The 22,073-nt window shown below is 41.4% G+C and overlaps 1 protein-coding gene across 6 annotated transcripts in view; it reads right to left on the bottom strand.

The window, feature by feature from the left end:
• The window catches only part of PIK3C2G (phosphatidylinositol-4-phosphate 3-kinase catalytic subunit type 2 gamma), a 203,685-nt gene extending 182,943 nt beyond the window's left edge, over positions 1 to 20,742 (bottom strand). For 3 of the 6 annotated variants that reach the window (XM_038154910.1, XM_038154913.1, XM_038154912.1), the window contains exons 1-3: positions 13,758 to 13,953; positions 8,579 to 9,298; positions 3,910 to 3,992 (exon numbers count right to left, since the gene is read on the bottom strand). In XM_038154910.1, the coding sequence (XP_038010838.1) occupies positions 3,910 to 3,992; positions 8,579 to 9,217 (722 nt within the window). In that variant the 5' untranslated portion in view covers positions 9,218 to 9,298; positions 13,758 to 13,953. Of the gene's footprint in view, positions 1 to 3,909; positions 3,993 to 8,578; positions 9,299 to 13,757; positions 13,954 to 15,345; positions 15,497 to 20,657 lie in introns of those variants that run through there. The other 3 variants (XM_038154908.1, XM_038154911.1, XM_038154909.1) reach the window with 2 other exon arrangements.
• Positions 20,743 to 22,073: the final 1,331 nt, after the last annotated feature.

The raw sequence follows: 22,073 nt of genomic DNA, 5'->3' as shown, positions 1-22,073 counted from the left end.
GGTATTTATGTAATAAAGTCTGTAGGGTGCAGTAACAGTTGCAGTCACTGAGTCCCTCTGATAAACCATTAAGTTGGTACATATAAAATATATGTATATATACAATATTGTATATTGCAATATACAATAAAATATATCGCCCCTCCTCCTTCCAATAACCATTAAGTTGGTACATATAAAATATATGTACATATACAATATATACAATAAAATGTATTGCCCCTCCTCCTTCCCATTACCATAAACTTGCAGAAATTAATTCCTCCTGAGGTCCCATTTCCTAATGAGCACTGGTCACCGGATTGATGTCTGTCACCTGGGATTAAATTTGCTTTTTAAGCAAATACACTCTGCAGCTGCAGGTAAGGGCACACACTGTACCAGCTGAAGCTTTACATTTCACTAATTAGCCTGAATATTTAGCAGCTAAACCCAAATATCCTGTACTAAGCATCCTGCATTCTGTTCTGTTTGTTGGTTTATTTTGCAGCTCCTGAGTTGGGAGAGCTTTGTTATGACTCTGGTAAGTGTATTTTGGACCCCAGTTCTCTCTCACAAAAGTCCCCATTACTGTGTTACCTCCTGCCTCAGAGCTGCTGCCCAAGTCTCTTAATCAGCCACGTGAACTACTTTTTGTACCCTGCATTTCTACAGCATGAGAAGTAAAAAATAAAAAAGGGGGGAAAGGGGAAAGGGGAAAGGGGAAAGGGGAAAGGGGAAAGGGGAAAGGGGAAAGGGGGAAAAAAGCCTAGACTTCCAAATTTAATAACCCAGCAAAGCAGCCAATTTCTTTTCATGAAAAGCCAGGGGATTGATGTTTCCGTGGGGTGGAAGGAAATGAGGCCTGACAAGAGAACCTCCAGTACAAGGCAGATTCATATTCATGGTTAGAAAGCATTGCACTACAGAGGCTGTTTGGGTGACCTGGGTAGTTGGTGTCTCTTTTCTTTGTGCACAAGGTCCAGCTTTTCCCCCGTAACATGTTTCTGCAAGAAAGCCCAGGACTGAATAAAACTGGAAACTTCACCAGCCTTTATCCAGCCTCAAATTGCCAGGCTATGTACACACACAGGGCATGAATCACCTCCTCAACTCACTGGCAGTCATTCCAAAACTAAGCAAACATCATCTCTTTCCCTACCCACACACTGCTAATATTTTAGCAAAATGTGGGGACACAAATTTGCTTTTCAGATAAAAACCCATTCAGTTTCCAAGAGCGTTGCTCATTTATGGCCATCTACTGTCCTCACATGATTAAAAAGCTTCTGGCCTCAGCAGGTGGGCAAAACACTGCAAAACTTTGAAAGGCTGGGTCTTCCAAAGCACAACTGAAGTGTCATGTAAACATTACACAAATAAAATCTTGTACTGCTTGCTTCCTGTGCTGTAACAACTCAGCGTGTGCCGAAAGTACTGACATTTATAGGGATTTGCTATTCCACAGCATTTCATAACATGATGTGTTTCTCTGCAGTGCAAAGCACATCCCTGAAGACATTGAGAGGTGGAGGAACCCTGCATTTTGCAGCACTGGTGTCACCATCATATTTTCTGAAAAATCCCTTTGTCAGGATTTCTTCTCCTGGGAAGCTGAGAAGCCTCAGAGAAAAAGGAAAACAATATTATCCCATTTTCTTCTCCTGTGTTTTGCTGCTTTGGAATGTGTTTTGGACACTGTTTATCCAACAGGTGTTTGTTTCGTTGGTTGCATGTGAATTGTTTTAACTTAATGACCAATCACTGTCAAGCCGGGTCAGGACTCTGGAAGGAGTCACAAGTTTTCATTACCATTCTTTGTAGCCTTCTGTCTGCATTCTTTCTCTATTCGTTAGTATAGTTTAGTATAGCATTCTTTAATATAATATAGTAACATAAAATAATAAATTAGCCTTCTGAGAACATGGAGCCAGATTCAAGAATTTCCTCCTTCGTGCAGGGAACCCAGTAAATACCACACACTGGACTCTGAGACTGCCAGCTGGGTCTGAAAGTGGCTTTAGGATGTGTTCTGCAGCCACCCAGGGATGATTGCTCACTACAGCTCTGCTCACAGTCCTAGAAGTCACCTGAGAAAGGGCTTTTGAAGACTGGTTTACACTCCTGTACAACCAAACGCTTCAATTACAGACTGCTACCTGTGCAAGTATCACCTAGAGAAAAACACAGTGGGTTTCTAGCTGAGCTGCAAGCTGGAGCTGCAAGAATGCATGGCACAGCCTGAATTATACATCCTGCCTCTGCCAGCACCTGAGAGTCACTGGGCACTGGGAGGATGCTCATTTGGTAAGACTGACTATGTAAGTTATTTGAAAATTTATGATGCTTTTCTGTCTCTTGGCTGCAGTGACATTTTGTCCTTAAAATGTTTCTCTACTTCTTTCTTAGAAGAAAAACAAAAGCTGTTCTTTTTCTTTTTAAGAGTATTTGCTCGTGACACACACAAAACCAACTCCTGCAAAACAAGAACCACTTTGTATTTATCTTTTTAGCCCAGTAAATAAACTCATCTATTCAAAAATCAATATAAAGCTTTTCCTATAATTAGAATGTTTAGACATTAAAAAAATCTGAATAGCTGAGAGGAAAGCAGTCATGTGGAATGTGCCTTCAAGCATCTCATGGTACAACTGGGTTGGGTTCAGGCTGATGAACTGTGGAAAAGGAAACTGAGACATTTGTGGAAACTGAGTATGTTTTGAAGCTGACCACCTCATTTGAATATATAATGTACTCCTCTTAATTTCATTGCAACGTCAAACTGACGTTTTTGGTTGGGTTGTTTTGGTTTTTTTTTTTCTTTTAAGAGAAGCAGCCTTGGCTGACCTTGAATTGAAATCAATTCATTAAAGTCTACTAACAAAATCAGGATTCCATTTTCCAACTACTTTCCAGGGGGGAAAAGCGTGCACTTGTGCTAACAACTTGACACTGTGATCAGTGAATATCTACAAAAGAAAAAAATCAATCTGCACAGATGGTCTAAATACTTGTAATTTTTTGTGTGCTTGGATTTCAACACAATTCATTTTTTTTGCAGAAGATTAAGAAAGTAAAAAATGTTCTATGCCATTAAGTCAGGCTATTAAGTGTAATGGTAAAATATAATTAAAGTAGGTTTTGTCACTTGCTAGGTCTCACTTTTCATCATGACAGTATGTAGCAGTTCTGTCCTCAATCAGTTCCTCCAGCTCTGATTTTCCTGCTCAGAGTTTCACAGGCACTAATATTGTCCAAGACAATGACAGAAAAAGGATGGGAAGTTGCACACACTATAAGCCATCAACAGTGAAGAGTTAAATGTACTTATCACTAATAAAGCAGACAGTTAGAAGATTAAATATTTTAGAATAAGGTTCCTTTGCTTTTTTTAATATTTAAACCAAAATTGGAGGTGTTTCCTTATTTAGGTAGATACTGGAATGGCAGCATTGTTCAGGACTGCAGGGTGTGGCTGGCTGGCCTTCGGTGGATGCCAGGTGCCCACCAAGCTGCTCTACCTCTCCCCTTCCCTTTCAGCACAGGGACAGGGGGAGAAAAGATGGGAAAAAACCCTACTGGGTCAAGATAAAGGCAGTTTCACAACAGCAAAGGACACACATGTAATTAAGGGAAGACAAAATATTCTCAACTTCCAATCAGCAGGCAATTTCCAGCCTCTTTTCGGGAAGAAGGGCTTCAGACAAATGCCATAATAATGAGCACTGCTCAGCAGTAGCCAAGGCACTGGTGTGCTATCCACACCTTTCTAGCTGCCAATACAGCCCAGCCCTGTGAGGGGATAATTACCTCCAGCCCAGTCACCCCAAAACAGAGGGATAACCAATCCCATCAATAAGTCCCAATACAACAATCCCGTAAGTCAGTGAAATGTGACAGTTGGCTGAAAAAAGCCTTTTCATTACTTACTTCTCCACTGCATTGCAGAAACCAACTGTGTTTTCATTACTTCCTTGATCTGCTTCAATCAGCTGGATGGACCAAGCTGCAGCCTAAAAACACCAACAAGACCCCAAAAGAAACAGAGCTGAGTTATTTAGATGTGAGGAGCAGAAAGACCATAAGGCTAATCTTTAATTGTGTTCCATGAGAGCCTATCACTCCTCCCCTAACTCGATGGCATTGCAAATAAACACAAATGACCCCATTTTGACTGCACTCTAAATGCTTTCAGAAGTCACAAAGCATCAGCTGCCATGGATAAAAACTCTTTTTCGCCTCCATGCAGAACGTGAGGAATTTCAGACCAAGCTTTCAGGATTCACCTGGTATCAAGGCACAGATAACTCCAAATGCAGATATTTCACGTACAAAAGGGAGGAGGACAAACTGCAGCTTGTGCTTCAGTGTGTTTTAATCCTTATTTTCTCTCTTTCAGCCCTGGCAGGAAGCTCAGCCTCACCTCCAACTCCATAAACCTGTCAGGTAAGTCCCTGAGACAGATAAGAGGGAACCAGTGGACTCTACAGAGCATGAAAAATCCCCACATACTTTCTGTGAACTTGGAGAGCAGAGGTCTGAGCCGCTGCTTTGGGTCAAGCATCCCTTTGTCTGTTTGCCTGAAGTACTCTTCAGCCAGAATATCATCTCCAGGAAAGAACTTAATGCTATTACATCTGCAAGCCTTTCTGCTCTTGTAGGTAGAGACATTACAAGGCTTAACTGTGTAAAAGCTTTTAAACCCCTTCAGAAAGAGAAGAGGAAAGAGAGACAAAAAGTTTATTTTATAATTTGAATAGTGATTTATATAAAAGTGTGGAAATTTATTTAAAAATAATACACAAAACTTAATATTCTTTTTTGGTTTTGGACAAAAAAAAAAGTGCAATATGCATTAAAAGATGCAGGGTGGAAAATTTTAGTTATAGTTTAAAAGATGGCATGATTATAAAAGATGAGAGATCTGCTGGGAGCTGGCTGGTGGGGAAATCACAACAGTAGAACCGAAAGCTCTAAAGTCAGAAACCTTATGAGGATACAGTGAGACCCCAAACTGATGGGATGTAACATTTTCATTATCCAAAAAACCAAACAAAGCATTAGGAGAGTGCACATGAAATTTAAAGATACTAGAGGGGCATCATCAATAGAGAGGAAAATTGAAATTGTCTGGTTAGAAAAAAAACCAATGGATAATCCTAGGGGTGTAAATAAGAGAGTAAAATTAAATTTAGCAATCTGAATCAGTAGTCCATCATTCCCTGGTTCTAAGAATTGCTGAGAAAGGTCCTTCAAAATCGAGTGAAAATACAACACCTCCACTGGCTCATTGTTTCCATTTTGGTTAGGCACCTACTTTTCAATTCACCTCATCAATTCACCTCATAAGAACTTCTGGAGGACACTCACTATTTAGAAATTATGAGTGATTTGGTAACAGCCTCCAAAATTACCTATTCATTACAAACCCCCACAAAACAAACAAAGGCTCCATTTTCTCCTGCAGCTGAGTCCTTGCAGAGTAGAGTGCCCTGGGAAAAGTACATGGAAAAAGAGAAACAGCCACTGAGTGAAAAGCTAAGAAAATTAACCCTCAGGTAAGAAAAGGTAAATGGGACTGAAGGCATTAAAAGAGCAAAACCACAACTGCAAACTAAGGAAGGACAGAGAGGAATTGAGCAAGAAGGGGGACAAGACTTGGAATGCATGATTTGCCACAAGGACATGGGCACGAATCCTCAAATCCTCATGGCTTGAAGAAGAGTATGATTAAATAATTACTGAAAGATTAACTAATTAAATAATTCCTAAAGGAAAAGAGGAGCCCAAAGCTGAAACCTGGACCCTCCTGCAGGACACAGGAGTCCAGGAGCCCTTTGCTGGCAGCATCTCTTAGCAATTCCTAATGGCAAACAAGAATCCTGTGAGGCAGTAATAGTTTACACGTCTGGAAAATACCATTGCTAAGCCACTCCAAGTCATTCTGCTGGCAGAGGTATTTAAAGGAGATAAATAGCTCCAGCTCCAGGGATGAGAGATTTAGCTTGGGCATGTCTTTTCACATGTGCAGAAACTTCACTTCGTTCTTCTTGCATATAAAGGTAATTACATTATTTCACATTATTTTTCAACAGGACTTGAGTCTCCATGCACTGCAAATATGTTATAGAGAGCAGTGAATGAGATGGAACTCCATAGCAGGAGAAGTAATGGCAACAGGGATGAAGCAGATGAATGCATCCCTTGATGACTGTATTTTTTTTCATCCATAGATTTCTCACATTATGCTAATCAAGTCACCTAAACCACCCTTCCAAATATGAACAATAATAGTCTATTTCTCATTTCTGGAGCACTCAAAACAAAATAATGATGTTTGGTCTGGTGATGGGACTTGAGTGAAGATATGAGTCATGTTAGTTACTCTGAAAACACTAGAATCTAAATTTAGATCCTCAACATCAGACAGAGTAGCTAAATATATTACAAACTTTCTAGGTTTTATTTCAGTTTTCTTTGTAATATGGAAAAAAAAATAACATCTCCTTTCACTAGCACGTTATGAAGATAGCTTCCTTTTTTTGAACATCTGTGCTATAGTGACAAGGCCAGAAAAAAAATTAATGTTTCCTTTATTACATTGGACACATTTTGATTAGCACACATTAAATAAAGCCTAGGGCCATACATCTGCATCCAAAAGCTACGGATCAGAATACCAGTATGATTTCAGCAGGGTGAATATTTCATCTTGCCTACCTATGACCCATTTCAATTCTAATCACCGTGTCTCAGCATCCTTTGTATTTCACTCTGAAGTGCTGGTTCTCCTCTCCTACTACTTGGATGCACTGTTTACTTGTTCTGCACCTCACAAATCCATCCTGTTCTCATTCTTTTGCTGTGGTGTCCCATTTCCAACCCTTCTGACTGTCTTACTCGGCATCAGGTCTGTCACCCTGCAGCAGTTTTCCAAAACTCCCAGCCCAGCAGCAATAACTGCTTTACAGGCTTTTTTTGCTCCTCCCTCTCTCAGAGTTCCTTTCACTCTTATTTTCCCTTATCATCTCAAGGTTCAGCAGCCAGCCCCTTGCCTTGGCTCTCTTTCTATCCTAACATGGCTTTTTCTCCCTGAAGGAATTCCTGTGACCACAGTGCATTTTATGCTACAAATCAATTCACTCCTCTCTCCCATTTCTTCCTCTTCGAGCTAAACAGCTCAAATACTTTCCTGACTTAATCAAATCCTCCCACACATTCGATTGTAGCTGCCCTTGACTCACTCAGCTCTTCTCTTCCCTCCCCTATAATTCTCTCCTCCTCCGTCACAGAAGCGTTTGTGCCTGTTCTTAAATCTGTGCTTCCTCTAGCACCTCTTCTTCCCATCCCATCATTTCATCTCCTCCTGCTCATTTGTATCCCTCTATTTTCTGCTTTTCTCCTGAGAAGGCTTGTTCTTTTCATCACCATGTCAGCATGCTTTAGTTTTCCTATCATGAGTAAAAAGCAACAACAGCCTTTTGTCTCTCCACCTATTCTTCCCCTCCTCTTTTGTATTCATCACTGAAATTCTAAAATGCAGTGCACAGGATTAGTCTTAAGAGTTCTTGTCCTCAGATATATTTCCCCCTGCTGCCTTCCCATCTGTCTGGGCCTGCATATGTTTACTTTTATAGTTCTCCTTATTCAGAGACACAGAAACAAGTCAATCAAGTGTCTCTTCCCCTCTGCTGTATGATACTGTGATCACTGGGACTTAAAGGCAGAAGGTGAACCTAAACTGTCTTTTAATATTCATGCTGCAGAAGTATCCTGTAGGCTATGTCAGGATTCCTATAATGATTCAGACTGCTAACAAGCACTGGAGGAAAGGAAGGGTTTATCATTTTCTTTTCCCTTCTCCATATCAGGATTTTGAAAGAAAGAAAATGAGGACAGATATAACATCACAGAGAGCCATGGGTGTCCCATAAGACACCATTATTAAAAGTGGCAAAATCACAAATAGAGCTGTGAACACCTGATGCAGGAGGGAAAAAAGCTAAAGGGTTTGCTTCAGACAGACAGCTAAAAGACAATGTATGTGTCATAGGATCCAGCTTCCACAGCTAGAGTAGACGTGTCTATTTTTAGAAAATAATTACATATGCACACAGAAGTGCACTCAGGACATGGTGAAGGTAGGATGGGCTATATGTTTCATCCCTCAGGATCAGGATATGTCAGCCAGGCTAGACACACAGACACTAAACTGTCTCGACAAAAACAAACAAACCAAGTTCAACATAATGCATTATTATTTTGAATCTCAGGTTTCATATCAGACCATAAAGATTTGTCATGTTATCTTTCAAACACTTACTCTACATTTCTGTACTTATCCTCCTCTGGTAGTTTTATGGTTCAGTGAGCCATAAAATGAGCCTACTGAAGCATTCTAGACCATAATCTAGATTCTCTTCTGGTATAAAATTCTTTTGCTTCCCCTGAGGCATAAATGTTTTATTTTTCATAAGGTTTTCCAATTAAGTGTTTCTAATCCATGTTGCAACAGTGTGAGTGAATACACAAAGCACCAGGACACAAACAAGAACAAAAAAAAACCTTAAGCACTGTTAATATAAGAACATTTAAATACCTCTCTGTTATGTCCAGAGCCCTGGGGGTGGGTAGGTCCTGTGCTGCATCTTCTGGAAATGCTGGTTACAGAAGCTTCCCCATTTCCACTTTCTTCTGTCACCTTCTGTCCCAATGGATAACTGCCTAAGAAAACAGGACTTGGAACATCCAGCTTGTCAAAGCCTATCTGAAACTCCAGATTTGTGTTGCTCCTTTCCACATGAGAAACTGAACGTGCACCATTCCTTCCATGGAGCTCTCCCTCATGTAGGGGAGAATCCAGCACAGAGAAGTTTCTGCAGTCAGGCAGTAAGGAAGGTCTGAAGCCAACCATTGGTGCCACTGTGCCTTGCTGCCAGTGAGGGATTGGATTCCCAGGGTAGAGCTCTCCATGAGCAACCAGAGGATGACTGTAAAGATGCTGGTCAGGCACGTTCTGACTGAAAAGGTCTGCTGGGAAAAACATTTCTTCGTGGTGATGTGGATGGGATGAACCGTAAAAAAAAAATTCGTTGCTGACTTCATCAACTATTTGATCAAATCCCAGAGGGATGTCTCCATCAGAGCCAGGATGGCACACTGGGTGGGATGCTTGGTGCCCAGGCTGTCCTGCACAGAATTCACTGTGGGAGAAGGGCGCTCTCCCAAAGTGAGCCATGGCTGATGGGTCCCTTCAGTCAAAGTCTCATTTATAGTTCCAGGTCCAGAGAGCAATGCTCACAACTGGAGCTCCATACCACTGAAATGAAGCACAGAATGGAGGTTAAACCCCAAAATATCTAATATAATGAAAGCACTACACTGCTTTGGTCTTTTTTTGTTTAAAGCTTTCTCCAGGGAGTGGAAATATTTTCTTAATGTGGAGATTATTCTTTTGTCTGATCGTTATTTCCAGACATATTATTATTATTATAGTTGTGATAATAACAACAAATTACTATTATTATTACCCTTGACTCCTAAATAATAGCAACAGGATGCCCGAAACAGCTGGTCTAAATATTAAACACTAATTCCAACTAATATTAAAGAAAATCTCAATGTTTTTTCCCATCGTTTCTACGCTTGCATAGCACACAAGAGCAGGAAGGAAGAGTTTGTATTAATGGTTGTCAGTTTCATGCACATTTTCCTTTTTTGTCCCTCCAGTTCCTTCATATTCTACCACTTCTTATCTTAGTGTAATCAGGTGAAGAAAGTTACGTCAAAGAATATAGAAGACCTGGACCTCCAACTGATATTCCCCAAAAGCTGGGATATGGCATAAATGAAAAAAAAAATTTCAGCCTTTTTTTTTTGTTTCTTGTTTTACAGAATAAATTTATCCTCAAAGCCTGAGGGTGGCCTTTTTTATCAAATTAACAGGCAAGGGCATGAGCTTCTGCAGCTCCATCATTAATGTTGTTACTAGCAAACTTCCTGATCAGATTTTGGCATGTGCTAAGTACTCCTGTGGCTCAGATGGGCAGCATGCACTGGAAACTGCTGGCAGCAGGCATGAGGATGTATTTTTTAGGAAAGGAGTATTTTTTAGGAAGGGAGTTTAGTTCTACAGCCAAAGTCTATTCTGGGCCATTTGCCCTGAAGGCCTTGGCCTGTTTCATTTACTGATACAGATGTAGCCCAAAACCCACCAATGACACAGAACAGCAATACCACACACTGCACACAGTTGGGTGTTTATCACCTAAAAGAAAGAGACATCTGACTTAATAATTCAATAAAAAAATTATTTCTGAGCAGAAAAAAAAGCTATTGAGCTAAAAAGTGTGCTCAGAAATTGTTAAAGCTTAGCTCCACAAACAGATTTTCCATTAAGTCTGCAAGATACTGTATTAGTTCAGATAACAGCACCTTGCAATGAAAATCTGTGTTACAACAGAATGTATTCATCCTGATTTCATTTATTTTTGTTTCATTTCAAGTCAAACTCTAGGTGACATAAGCTTCTGTCACCCGCAGTTGGAATGAGAAATGAAATGAAAACTTAAACCAGGCTGAAATAAAACCTGCAATCCAGAGACTGAACTTTTCAAACACTCCACTTAGTAATTCCATGTGTTGCATGCTTTGGTTTGCTTTAACTCTGTTGGAAAAAACCCCACATTTATGAAATTACACTAGGCCAGATAACCAAAATGATGCATACCACTTTGAACGGTGATAAAATGTAATTACAGTTCTGTAGCTTTCTCTCAGAATGAATGCTAAGTTCACTATGTTTTTAGAGAAAAATGACACCATTAAAAAAAAGCATAACAACCAAAGTTTCTTGTATGAATTTGTCCTAATTTATAACTTTCTCTGTTTTTCATTTCTACTGCAGGTAAATAAAAGAAAGAAAACAAGAAAGAAAATTATATGGCCATTAAATCAAGAAGTATAAGGTCTTCCACTCTTTTTTTTAACCCATCTTGAAAATCGGAATGTTTCAGGAAGAAATAGAAGATAAAATAACGAAATCTCCCTCCAGTCCCATCTTCCTTGAAAGATCTTGGCTGTCTGGAAGACTACAAGGCACAGAAAATACCTTTTACACCATTTCAACTGTTCCTAAAATACTTTCCTTGCATTTCAAACAAATTCTGTTTATGATGGCACATAAATGCCTAACATCAAACCTTGAACAGGCTATGACCTCTGTACAGAAGCATCTTGTGTCTTTCATAAGGGCTTGTATTTAAAACTGACCCTGAGAGACGAAGCTCAGCATGCCATGGTGCAAATCTCCACGGTCTAAGTCCTGCTAGTTTGGTCAGAACCACCAGGCTCTGCATTTGGGCCAACTCCTCACCCTTTTCAAAGCAGCACACAAAGGTCAGGGAAGGATCTGGCTCTTTGCCAGCCATTATTTCACCTTCTGAGTCTTGTCAGGTGCATTGATAAAACAATTTCTAAAAACCGCTAAGGAGGAAAAATTTATATGATTTTTTTATAAAACACCCAAGTTTTTGTTTCTTTTTTTTTTTTTTCCTTGTGGTTTCTCAATCCAAATTTAATTTTGGAGGGTTTGGCTTTTGTCTCCCACAGCTATGAAGCCTTCCTTGTCCATTTGAATGACAGCTGTATTTTCACATAGTGGTGTGCTTCTGGGAGCAGGGGTTTTAAAGGGACAATCTTAACCAATACTGTAAAAGATCCACTACAAATCAAGACACTTGAGAGTCTCACAGCATTCAAGCACACGAAACCACCTTCCACACTTGGCCATGCCCATGAATCCTCGTAAAAAAGCTTGGCACTCTGCAGGCTCAATTTTCGCTTTTACCGATCCCAGGAAGAGATGACTGGGGCTCTTGCTAAGCAGTAAGAATATCTGTTGCAACTCCTTACCTGAAACACAGTTTTTTTAGAAGGATACAGAGCCTCCTGTGCCTTCCTGCTCACAGACATTTTCAGGTGACCTATGTGCTTTCAGTATCAAGGAGGCGGAACTTTTCCATCAGGAGCTTTCCTTCCTGCTTAACCGGTTTATGGCGGTGATGATTCTCTTCCCAAGGCATCCCTCAGGGAAAATTCAAACTGCAGTAGCAATAAAAAGGTAACACCTTATCTATTTTCCTCCTCAATTTGGAAACCCAACCATACTTTTTATTTTTTTTTCATATATACGTGGTGGTAGATTATCTCACACTTTCAGTGCGAGTTTCCGACACGCTTAAAATAACAACTTTATGAAAGGGGAAGAATTGCCTCTTAGGAAGATTTCTGCACAAGAATAGGAGTAAAAAATTTTTCTCTACTCCATCTACATGCTCCAAAAGGAGCTCCAGTCACAGGGGAGGGGGACAGTGCAAACCTCTGATGGCAGAGTGGCCCTCTGGCTTTGGCTCCTCTGTGTGCAGGGCTGGGAGAGCACAATAGTGGAAGAACCTCCCTTATTCTGGGATATTTCCCAGGGACCTGGCTCTCTGCAAAGGGCCTGAAGAGCTGCAGTAAACACAGCACTGGCCACGTCCATCTTCCACAACCTCAAAGAGCCCAGCGCCCTCCATAAAAGGGAGCAGCAGAAGCTGCTCCAGACACAACACAGAGGGAGTTCCCTCAGGGACCACTTGCTTTCACACTTCATACCATTCCTTAAAAAGTTAAAAAATTGCTCCTCTGTAGTGGCTATTCGGAATTCAAGCAAAATCCCAAGGTTGCAACAGGCAAGAAAATATCCTCAGAAAGAAGGAGGGAGTAAGGGTCAACAAACAGTATTTCAGTTATAAAAAGCCATGCAATAAGACTGAACAGATTAGGATACAGCATATAAAGTTAATAATTAATATCTGATACCTTAGATCTGATAAACTGAAGTTATTTGATAAAATTAGCACTACAGGGAAAAAGCCCTGGCCTTTAAAGCATAAAAGCATCAGTGATGTCAGTGTGATTTAAAAGCAACTAGACAAGGGCAAAACTTATTTCAGTTGGTGAAAGGTGATGCATTTTTTGTCACATAATCTCTTAAAATGTCAACTTGCTCCATGAGCTATTTGGAGTAATTTGTGCTGTACCACCCTCATTTCCAGTGACTACTGTGAAGTGATCCTGAGAGAGAGGAACACACCAGTTTTAGGAGCTGCCATTTCAGGGCTTCTGCCAGTGTGGTGTTGCTTCACCTCGCAGGGATTGGACACAGCTGAAGGAGGAGCATTGGGAAAACAGGAAATACTCATGGGAAGAGCTCATGTTCCAAGCACACACAGAAGGCTGTACACACATAATAAAAACAGAGCTGGGACCTCTCTCCCCATGGTCATTTCCAGGAGAAGCCCATGAAGGTTTTTCTTGAGAAACTCTGAGTATTTTCAGAATTTTCCCAGGCTTTTAGAGTGGCCACTATTTGTCTGTTTTGTGCTTCCCATTAAAGGAGCAGACAGGGAACTGCTGAGTCACTTTCTAGCCTAATTCCTCCTGGAACTGCCAAGAATTGCCTCCTCCTCTTTTGCTGGCATGTAGGACAAAATTTCCAGAGACACAGACACCCAGACAGTCCCTGGGATGTTCCCTTCACCTCTGTTAGACACTCTCACTGCTCCCCCAGCTGGCAGGAGCCGCAGCTCGCTCAGATTAATACTAAATTAAATAATTTGAATTATCTGCGCACGAGTGTGCTCTTTGGAGCCGGGTCTGATACAGAAAGAGCGGGCAAAGCAACCATTCCACACCCCCCAGGATGAAGCACAAGATCTCCAGCAGGTTTTACTCACAGGGCTGCTTCACAGGCAGTGTGGAGTTTCTGGAATAGCACTCTTGCCTTTGGAGCCTGCAGGCTTCCAGTAATAACAGCCTCGCAAAGGCAAGGCAGCGAAGTGTTTTAGCAATCCGTGGGGATGGAAAACTGGCTGAACAGAGAGGCGGTGAGGAAACTGCTCCGTTTCATAAGAGAGCCATCCTCTGTGCTCCTATTCTCCAGTGCCACCTACTGTCATTCCCCAAAACTGTGAGGCAGGGAACAGAGATCGCTGTGTCCCAGCTTTATGTCTGGCTCCGGGGGACATCATTTTATCCATCACCATCACTGACAAGTGTGGTCCCTCTCAGAAAGCTGTTCTTGGTGGGAAAGATTTATGGATCTCGAGGTCCTGCTTCTCCTGGAGCAGCGCTTCAAAGTACTGCTGCACCAAAGGGTCAGCAAAACTACAGAGATACATCAGGGCTTCTCCATGTGCTGGCAAAAAATATTAAATAAGTGCCAGGATGTTGTGTTTAAGCAGCAGATAAACAAGAATACTGGTTTAAAAAAAAATAAAAATAGGTTGTTTTGTGTTACAGGCCCTTTTTTCTTTCTCACAAGTTCCATCAAGCAGGGGTTGTGCCCTCCTACCTGTTTAGCAAAACCCAGCAGGGTAGATGCTGCTGGGCAAAGAAAATAGAAGTTGCAACAGACACAATACAGTGGTTGAGTCATTACAATGATTCATCAGTGAAGGAGACATTTGTTGGAAAGGGCAAGAAGGACTTTGCAATTCTGAAAACACTCCTCACCCTCTATTTACTCACGCAGGACGAGAAAGGGAAAGGACAGAGAGGAGAGAGGGGGCGGGGAGCAAAGCTCCAATTTTCTGAGAAAAACAAACTGAAAAAAAACCAAACCTGTTTAACATAAAAAAAAAAGCATTTTCACAGGCTCTGCTGACACCTACATCTAATACACAAAGTTACTAAGTTACCAACACCCTCCTGAGGTTTGAAATAGGCTGTTGTGAAAGATCAACCTCCACAGCCCGCACACACTGACTGCAAAGCTAGCAAGGACTAAATGTAGCCTACAGAATTTAATCTCTCCTTTTATTTGAACATCTTTTGTACTTTGATCCTCTGAAAGGAACAGCGCCCTTCAGCAGCGTTGTTCCTGGCAGAAACAATTACTCTGGCTTTAAAAAAAAAAAATCAAATGTCTGAAAAAAGTTAGGTGCTGGAATGGAGAACAGTCTTAATGTATATTAAAATATGCAGTTGAAACAAGGCAAGCAGGCAATTCCTTATGTGTATACACACAGATACACACATACATATATGAAAGTTTATATATGTGTATCTAAACATATGTGCATATGCATAAAATTATATACATGTGTACACTCACATACACAGATCTCTCTATAAAAGCCTAAAATAGGTATATACATAGAAATACCTATTAAATACTAAGGGACCCAAAAAGAGAGCTTAAATTATTCAGAAAAGAAGGAAACCCACAAGTTTCAACCCTGAAGCTGAAGAGTGCTTAAAGCCAAAGCTCTTGCTCATAAAGCTTCATAAATTTCACTTTTTTCCCCCTTCCATTTCTCTTACCTTCTCTGTTTTTCCCTCTGCTTTCCTATGCTATTCTTCTCCTCTTCCCACTCCAGTGTGCCTGCTCAGTGGCTCTCTGAGAAACTGGCTTTGTCATTCCAGGGTGTTCAGTAGGGTTTGTTGACCTTCTAGAAGCTGTTCACACCACAGACTGTACAAAGATAAAACACTCTTGTGTTTTCCACCGGCACGCTGGTGAGATATGTTGTGTTTAAGCAGCAGATTAATAAGAATACTGGTTAAAAAAATTTTTTAAAAATGCTTGGGCCTTCTGCAAGGCTGCCAGAGCAGAAGGACAAAGAGCCCCCCAAAGGACAGAGCTCAACCACCCACTCTGGCAGACCAGAGCTCTACTGCCTTTCCCAAAAAATAATAATTCTTTAAGCATAAGAGCATCTCTATTTGCAGTATTGCCCATGTTGCAGTATTACAGCAGCCTAAATAATACAATATTTCTCCCTGAACTTCTTACACATGGTCAGCTTCTTTTATCTTTCTTCTGACTTTAATTTTACTGTCATAATTGCTCATAAGACAATTGAAACTGTTGCTTAAAAAAAAACCAAACAAGCATGCAAAAAACCAAACATATGGCTTTTATATTATAAAAAAAAAAAGTTTGTGGGTGTATATATAATTTCTAAACCAACTGAACAGCATTCCTTATATGCAATTCAGGATATAAAGCATCTGCTTAGATAGCTAATTTGGCTGCATACTTAGGTTGCCTGTGCATGTCAGCAAAGCATTCATTACTGTTTTCATTACAACTTTACCTGCAGCGTGAAAGCCAACAATAATTTACTTAACTTTTAACATAAATAATGCAAAGGAACGGCTTACACCTGCAATAAAACACATTTCTGCAAACTCCTGTGTGGAAATCAAACTCACAGCAGCCCTCCACCACAATTGGACTGGCTGGCAAAGAGGTACTTGCAGAGGTGAAAACACAGGTTTATCTGTCACCCCAAAGTACTTCCCCATCTATGGGACACACACACACATTATTCTTAAACAGTAAATGCTCTCTGCTGTGTCAGGCTGCTGGTGGCCCAACCAATGATGGTTTTGTGTAGATGAGCCAGGAGGGCAGCAAGGAGGACCCTGCTCTTTGTGCATCTCAAATTAAACAGGTGGGGTGCATTCCCCGGAGCTGGACACTCACTGTGGCACTCCTGCAGTGATAAACATCCATCCTACTGCACACCAAAGGCACTCATCCCTCTACAGCAGCCACCACTTGGATTTGTGCTCTGTCCTGCACTGCTCTGGGCAGACATTGCCACTGACTGCAGGGGATGCTCCCAGAGCTTCCTGCCTCTTCCACTTGCCCCAGTAACCCTGGGGAAGACTGTGCCTCCTCCTCCCCGTGTTCATGGACCCAGTGCAGGTGATTTTGGCCACGGTGATGGATGTTACTGTGTGTTTCTTTTATAGCAATTACCCCCACCCAAAGGCACCAGCACTTACTGACTGTGCAGAGACTGCTGAGCTCTTGGAATGAGGGTTTTCCAAGGGCTGTGGAATGGGTGGAGATGTGTCGTAGCCGAGATGATCAAAATAAAAAATAACACTCCATTTTCAGAAGGATTCAAGCTGTTTGTATTATATCCTGCATGCCTTCTATACGTTCTTACAAGCCAGCCCTTGTTGCTGCCACTGCTCTGGCCTCCCCACCTTGCTGTGTGTTCCTCCCAACTGCAGGAATAGGTGGGTGCAGGAAGGGAATCACTGTGTTCACGTCCCAGGTGCCCCTGGGGAGAACAGCAAGGGCAGCACAAAACCCTGCTGAAGCAGATACCTGGGGGAACATAAAGGAGGAGGAGCTCATACCCATGCATGGTGGTTTTGGCAGGTGGCTGGCGTCTTCCAGAGACAGGTTCCCAGGTCACAATGAGGTCAGATCATCTAGCAAGCACTGGCTTAGGAAGAGAAGAGAGAAAAGCAAGAGACCTCTACTCATCAGGTGTGGAAGAGGTTTTACAGGGACTTCTGTGAGCCAGAGGGAAGTTTGAGAAGACGATCCATGTTTGATCAGAGGATCCGTGTTTACCCCTGAAAGAATTTCCTACAAAAGTCATTGACATAGAAACCAAGAAAAGAAGAAGGATAAATAAGAGAAACCTGCAGCTGCCTATTCCAATCAGCACTTTGTTTGTCTTTCCTGACCAATGAGTAAAGTGCAAACTTCTGAGTTTTGTAAGAATGTATAAAAAGCATGCATGGTGTAATAAAAACAGTTTGAAGCCTTCTGAAGATGGAGTGTTGCTTTGTGTTGTGACCATCTCAGCTACGACACATCTCCACCCATTCCACAGCCCTTGGAAAACCCTCATTCCAAGAGCTCATTCTCTGCACAGTCAGTAATTTGTGGTGCTTTTGGGTGCGGGTAATTGCTATAAAAGAAACAAACAGTAACATCCATCACCTTGGCCTAGAAGATGGCCAAAATCACCTGCACTGGGTCCATGAACAAGGGGAGGAGGAGGAGGCACAGTCAGCACAGTTACTGGGGCAAATGAAGGAACCAGGAAGCCCTGGGAGCATCCCCTGCAGTCAGTGGCAATGTCCTGTCACCCCTGCCCTGCCAGTCTGTGCACAGCTCATTTCACCCTCTTTTGTGGCTCATGCAAAGTAAGAAACCTCAGTTTAGAAGAAGCTTTAGGCTTCTTAGGAGGTGGTGACCTTGTTATGAAGAGCCACATCACAAGCAGCTCAACCATCTCCCTTCTTTCCCAAGCAGGTGCCGACCTTGCCAGACCCGTCAGGGGAACATTTCACTGCTCCTTCCAGTTCTGGCAGTGGCAGTGTGGGAGCTGTCCTGATGGCCTGGACACCTGACTGCAAACCTGCTCCATTCAGGTCAAACATGAGCCTGGGCTGTGCCTGAAAGCAAGTGAACACACATCTCTCTGCCATTTCAGCTCTCATTAAGGGCTGCTTGGGTGGTTTTGAGGAGGAGGAGACAGAAATTTCAGGATATAAAACAAGCCATCTGACCCCGTAGGTTGGGAGCTGAAGAGAAAAAACAACAAAAGAAATATGAGGAAACTGAAATGCACTTGACATTCAGGTGCTGAGGTGTCATCTCAGGCTGTGCTCAGGCCTCCAGGACTTGGTCTAAAATAAGATATCTGTTGTTCCACAGCAACATCCCCTTCCTTTGGGGTGTAGTGTCACAGCAGGTTACAGTCACTGAAATTTGAGACTCTTAAGCATGATGTATCTTGATCTTAAACCAAACCTCATCCAAAGGGCTCCTTGAACATCTGCACTTCCTTGTGACTGCCTCCATTAACTGTGCCATGTCTAGATTGTAGCACTGAGTCCTGGAAAAATCCAGACACCCCAGGCTGAGGCTGGAGCCCACTCATAATAGACAGCACACTCATTGTTAGTGTCTGCTGCAGCCCAGGAATAGCTCCCCATTCCTCACTTGGCTGATCTGCTTTTATATCCTTGACTCAAATGGAGTTATGCAAACTTCATGTTTGCTACCAGGCTATGAAGAAGCCTATTGTAACCAGGATATGCTTTTCTTAGATGTAAATGTACATGCAAAATAGAAAGAGCTTTGATACTGAGATTTTTTTTCCCCCCTGAGGTTCAAGTATTTTATCATTTTAATAATATTCCGTTTTCCTGATGCACTCATTTTTAGAACACCTTTTTGTATTAGCTCAGAGTATTATAATTCCTTCAAAATTCCTCTGGAGGGCACCATTACCATAACTATACAATTAGCTACAGATGGATGTAATAGAGATAAACACTAAATAGCCTTGCTGGCAGGAGGCAGAGTGTCTTTTAACCCAGACAGCTTCTTTACTGCTGCCTGGGTTGTTACTCTGCTTTAGGGAGCATGGGAAACCTTAGTTACAAACAAGAAGAGAATTTAGAAATTGTAATTGTTGAAGTTTGTCTTGCAAAAAGGTCCTGTGGATTTGTTTGTTTTTTCCCCCTATCATTCTCTTTGTTAGCAAGTACTAGAATGTGGTATAACTACTCAAAGGCTTTGTAAAAGTGGTATTTCCCAAGGCACAGGATGATTTGTGATATTTGGGGAGGGGTGGAGGAGCTGATAACTCGTGGATTCTTCCTGCTGTCCTGCTCCTGTGAGACCTGTGATCCAGTCTCTTCCCACTCCCAGGGCAGAGCCAAGGTCATCCATTCCTCCAGGATTTAGAAAAGCCAGCACAACAAAGTGAAGGAAGGATGATATTTTGGGGCCAAGAAAGATATCAGAACATACCAGGGTTTCTTAGAAGCTGCATTTTTTTTTGTCAGAACTGAGGAGGAGTGATTATACCAAATTCTAGTACTTGCTAACAAAGAGAATGATAGAGGAAAAAAAACCAAACAAACAAATCCACAGCACCTTTTTGCAAAACAAACTTCTACAATTATATTTTCTAAATTCTCTTCTCCTTTGTAACTGAGCTTTCCCATACTCCCTAGAGCAGAGTAACAACCCAGAAGTGAGCCTCGCAGATCACAGGAAACCTTTTCTGAAGCAGGAATAAACTCTTGAGAGCTTGGAAAGGTCAACTTGAAAATCTGTCTGATCCGGCTGCCCTCTTGTGAGCACGGAGTAGATTGCAAGATCATTTCACCAGAGTGCCCAGAGATTTCCTGAGCTAGAACCAGAGATGCACTGCAATCCTCCAAGAGTTCTGGCTTGGGTGGGATTATTCCCTCCTGCATTTTCTGGAAAGCATCATAGTTATGTAGAGAAAGAAATATTTTCTTTACTTTGATTTTATTACTTCCTCATGTTCCTCCTTCTTTTATCTTGCACAGATAGTTGGTTCATCTATTTCCCAATTAGAATAGAAATTGTTTGAGTGGGTGAAATGCTTGTGTGAGACTTATGAGGGTCTTGGGATATTTTATCATGTAGGAAAAAATACGCTGATACATTCTGGTTTTAATTAGGCCATCAAACAAAGAAAAGAAGGAAAGGTATATTTTCAGTTATGGCAGGAATGATGTACAGCAATCTGCTATTACTGAGAAATGATCAGCAGAATGAAAAAAAAAGCCAAAAACAACAACAACAAAACCCCACAACAAAAACAAACAAATAAAAAATATACAACAAGAAAAACCCCAAAAACCCCAGAATAAAATCTATTAGAATAAAAATAAATAGAGGTTTTGAGTTAACTTGTTGTGAACTTAAGTTTGGATGTGCATTGGTATTTTCAATTTGTGAAAATCATCTTTGCTCACTTTCATTGATTCCTTCTACATTTCAGCCTGAATTCTCATTTATTAATTATCACCCAGTTCAAAGACAGTCCCCATACCTGCGTTTTGTTTCAGGATCTTTCCTCCTTCACAATACCTGCATTGCCACACTGAACACTCACAGCTTCTCCTCTTAATCACTCCCCTCCAGTAGCAATTGAAGCATTTTTGTTTCGATTAAAAGATTTTTAAAAGCATAAAAACAAACTGCATGAACTTTGCAAATAGATGTAAGAGAGAGAAAAGAAAAAAAAAAAAAAGAAAAGACAGGTCAGATTTTGGCTAGACCAACCTTGACATTGTCCTTTTAAAGCACTCCCCAGGCAGCTTTAACTTTTGCAGCCAGCCTCTCACCCTAGGGCCCAGTCATCCTGGCAGGATGGCAGAGGTCAGCATTTCACATGAATGAACAATTTCTCCAATACATAAGGCAAGCATTCAGCTCCCTCTCTCCCTTTTCACCTGTCCTTTAAAGTTTAAACCCAGACTATCACTGCGCACAACGCAAGGAAAATCCCTCTTTCCATTAACCCTTTGAACCCTCAGGACAGGAGTGATACCCTCAGAGTTTGAAACTGAGACAGAGGCACAGGACTCCTCTCTCTGTCCCCCACACCAGCTTTTTTTCCCCCTCCATGCAGTTTCCCTTGCAAAAAACCCCATATCTGCTCTCTAACTCAACCACCAAAATCCTGCAGAGCATTTCAAGTGCGAGCACACGCTCACAGGTGCAGGACCCGGATTCACTTTTGGGATAAAACATTTCTTTCTGCCTCAAATGTGACTGGCACTTCTCATAAATCTTCACAAACTCAAAGGGGCTCACAATGGTCACACGTCTACAGGCTTAATCAAAGATGTAGCTCTTTGCTCCTAAAATCCAGAAAACAAGCATCTTACCTGTTATTAGCTGAATGATCCAAATGGGCATGGAAGCAGAGTTATCTGCCCGAATTCCCTGGACAGCTCTTAGAATGTAACCTCTGACTTTGGTTCCAACTCAGTGTTGGAGTAAACTGGAAAGGAGAAAGCAGAGGGAATTCTGGATGAGGAAACCTGCACTGGCTTTGATGCACTGTTACTTAAGTGTCACTGTTCATATTTTCTGAAAAATCCCTTTGCCAGGATTTCTTCTCCTGGGAAGCTGAGAAGCCTCAGAGAAAAATGAAAACAATATTATGTGATTTGCTTCTCCCTGTTTTGCTGCTTTGGAATGTGGTCTGGGGATTGTTTATCAACAGGTGATTGTTTGATTGGTCATTAAGTAAAAACAATTCACATGAAACCAATCTCCATCAGCTGTGTTGGACTCTGGAGAGTCAGGAGGTTTTATTATTCATTCTTGTTAAGCCTTCTGTCTGTATCCTTTCTCTCTATTCTTTAGTATAGTTTTAGTATAGCGTTTTTAATATAGTCTATAGCATAAAATAATAAATCAGCCTTCTGAAACAGGGAGTCAAGATTCTCATCTCTTC

The sequence above is a fragment of the Motacilla alba genome, chromosome 1A, assembly GCF_015832195.1.
Source record: "Motacilla alba alba isolate MOTALB_02 chromosome 1A, Motacilla_alba_V1.0_pri, whole genome shotgun sequence".
NCBI classification, from domain to species: domain Eukaryota; kingdom Metazoa; phylum Chordata; class Aves; order Passeriformes; family Motacillidae; genus Motacilla; species Motacilla alba.
Note: the sequence above shows the minus strand (reverse complement) of the source record. Positions and strands in the feature narration are given on the sequence as shown.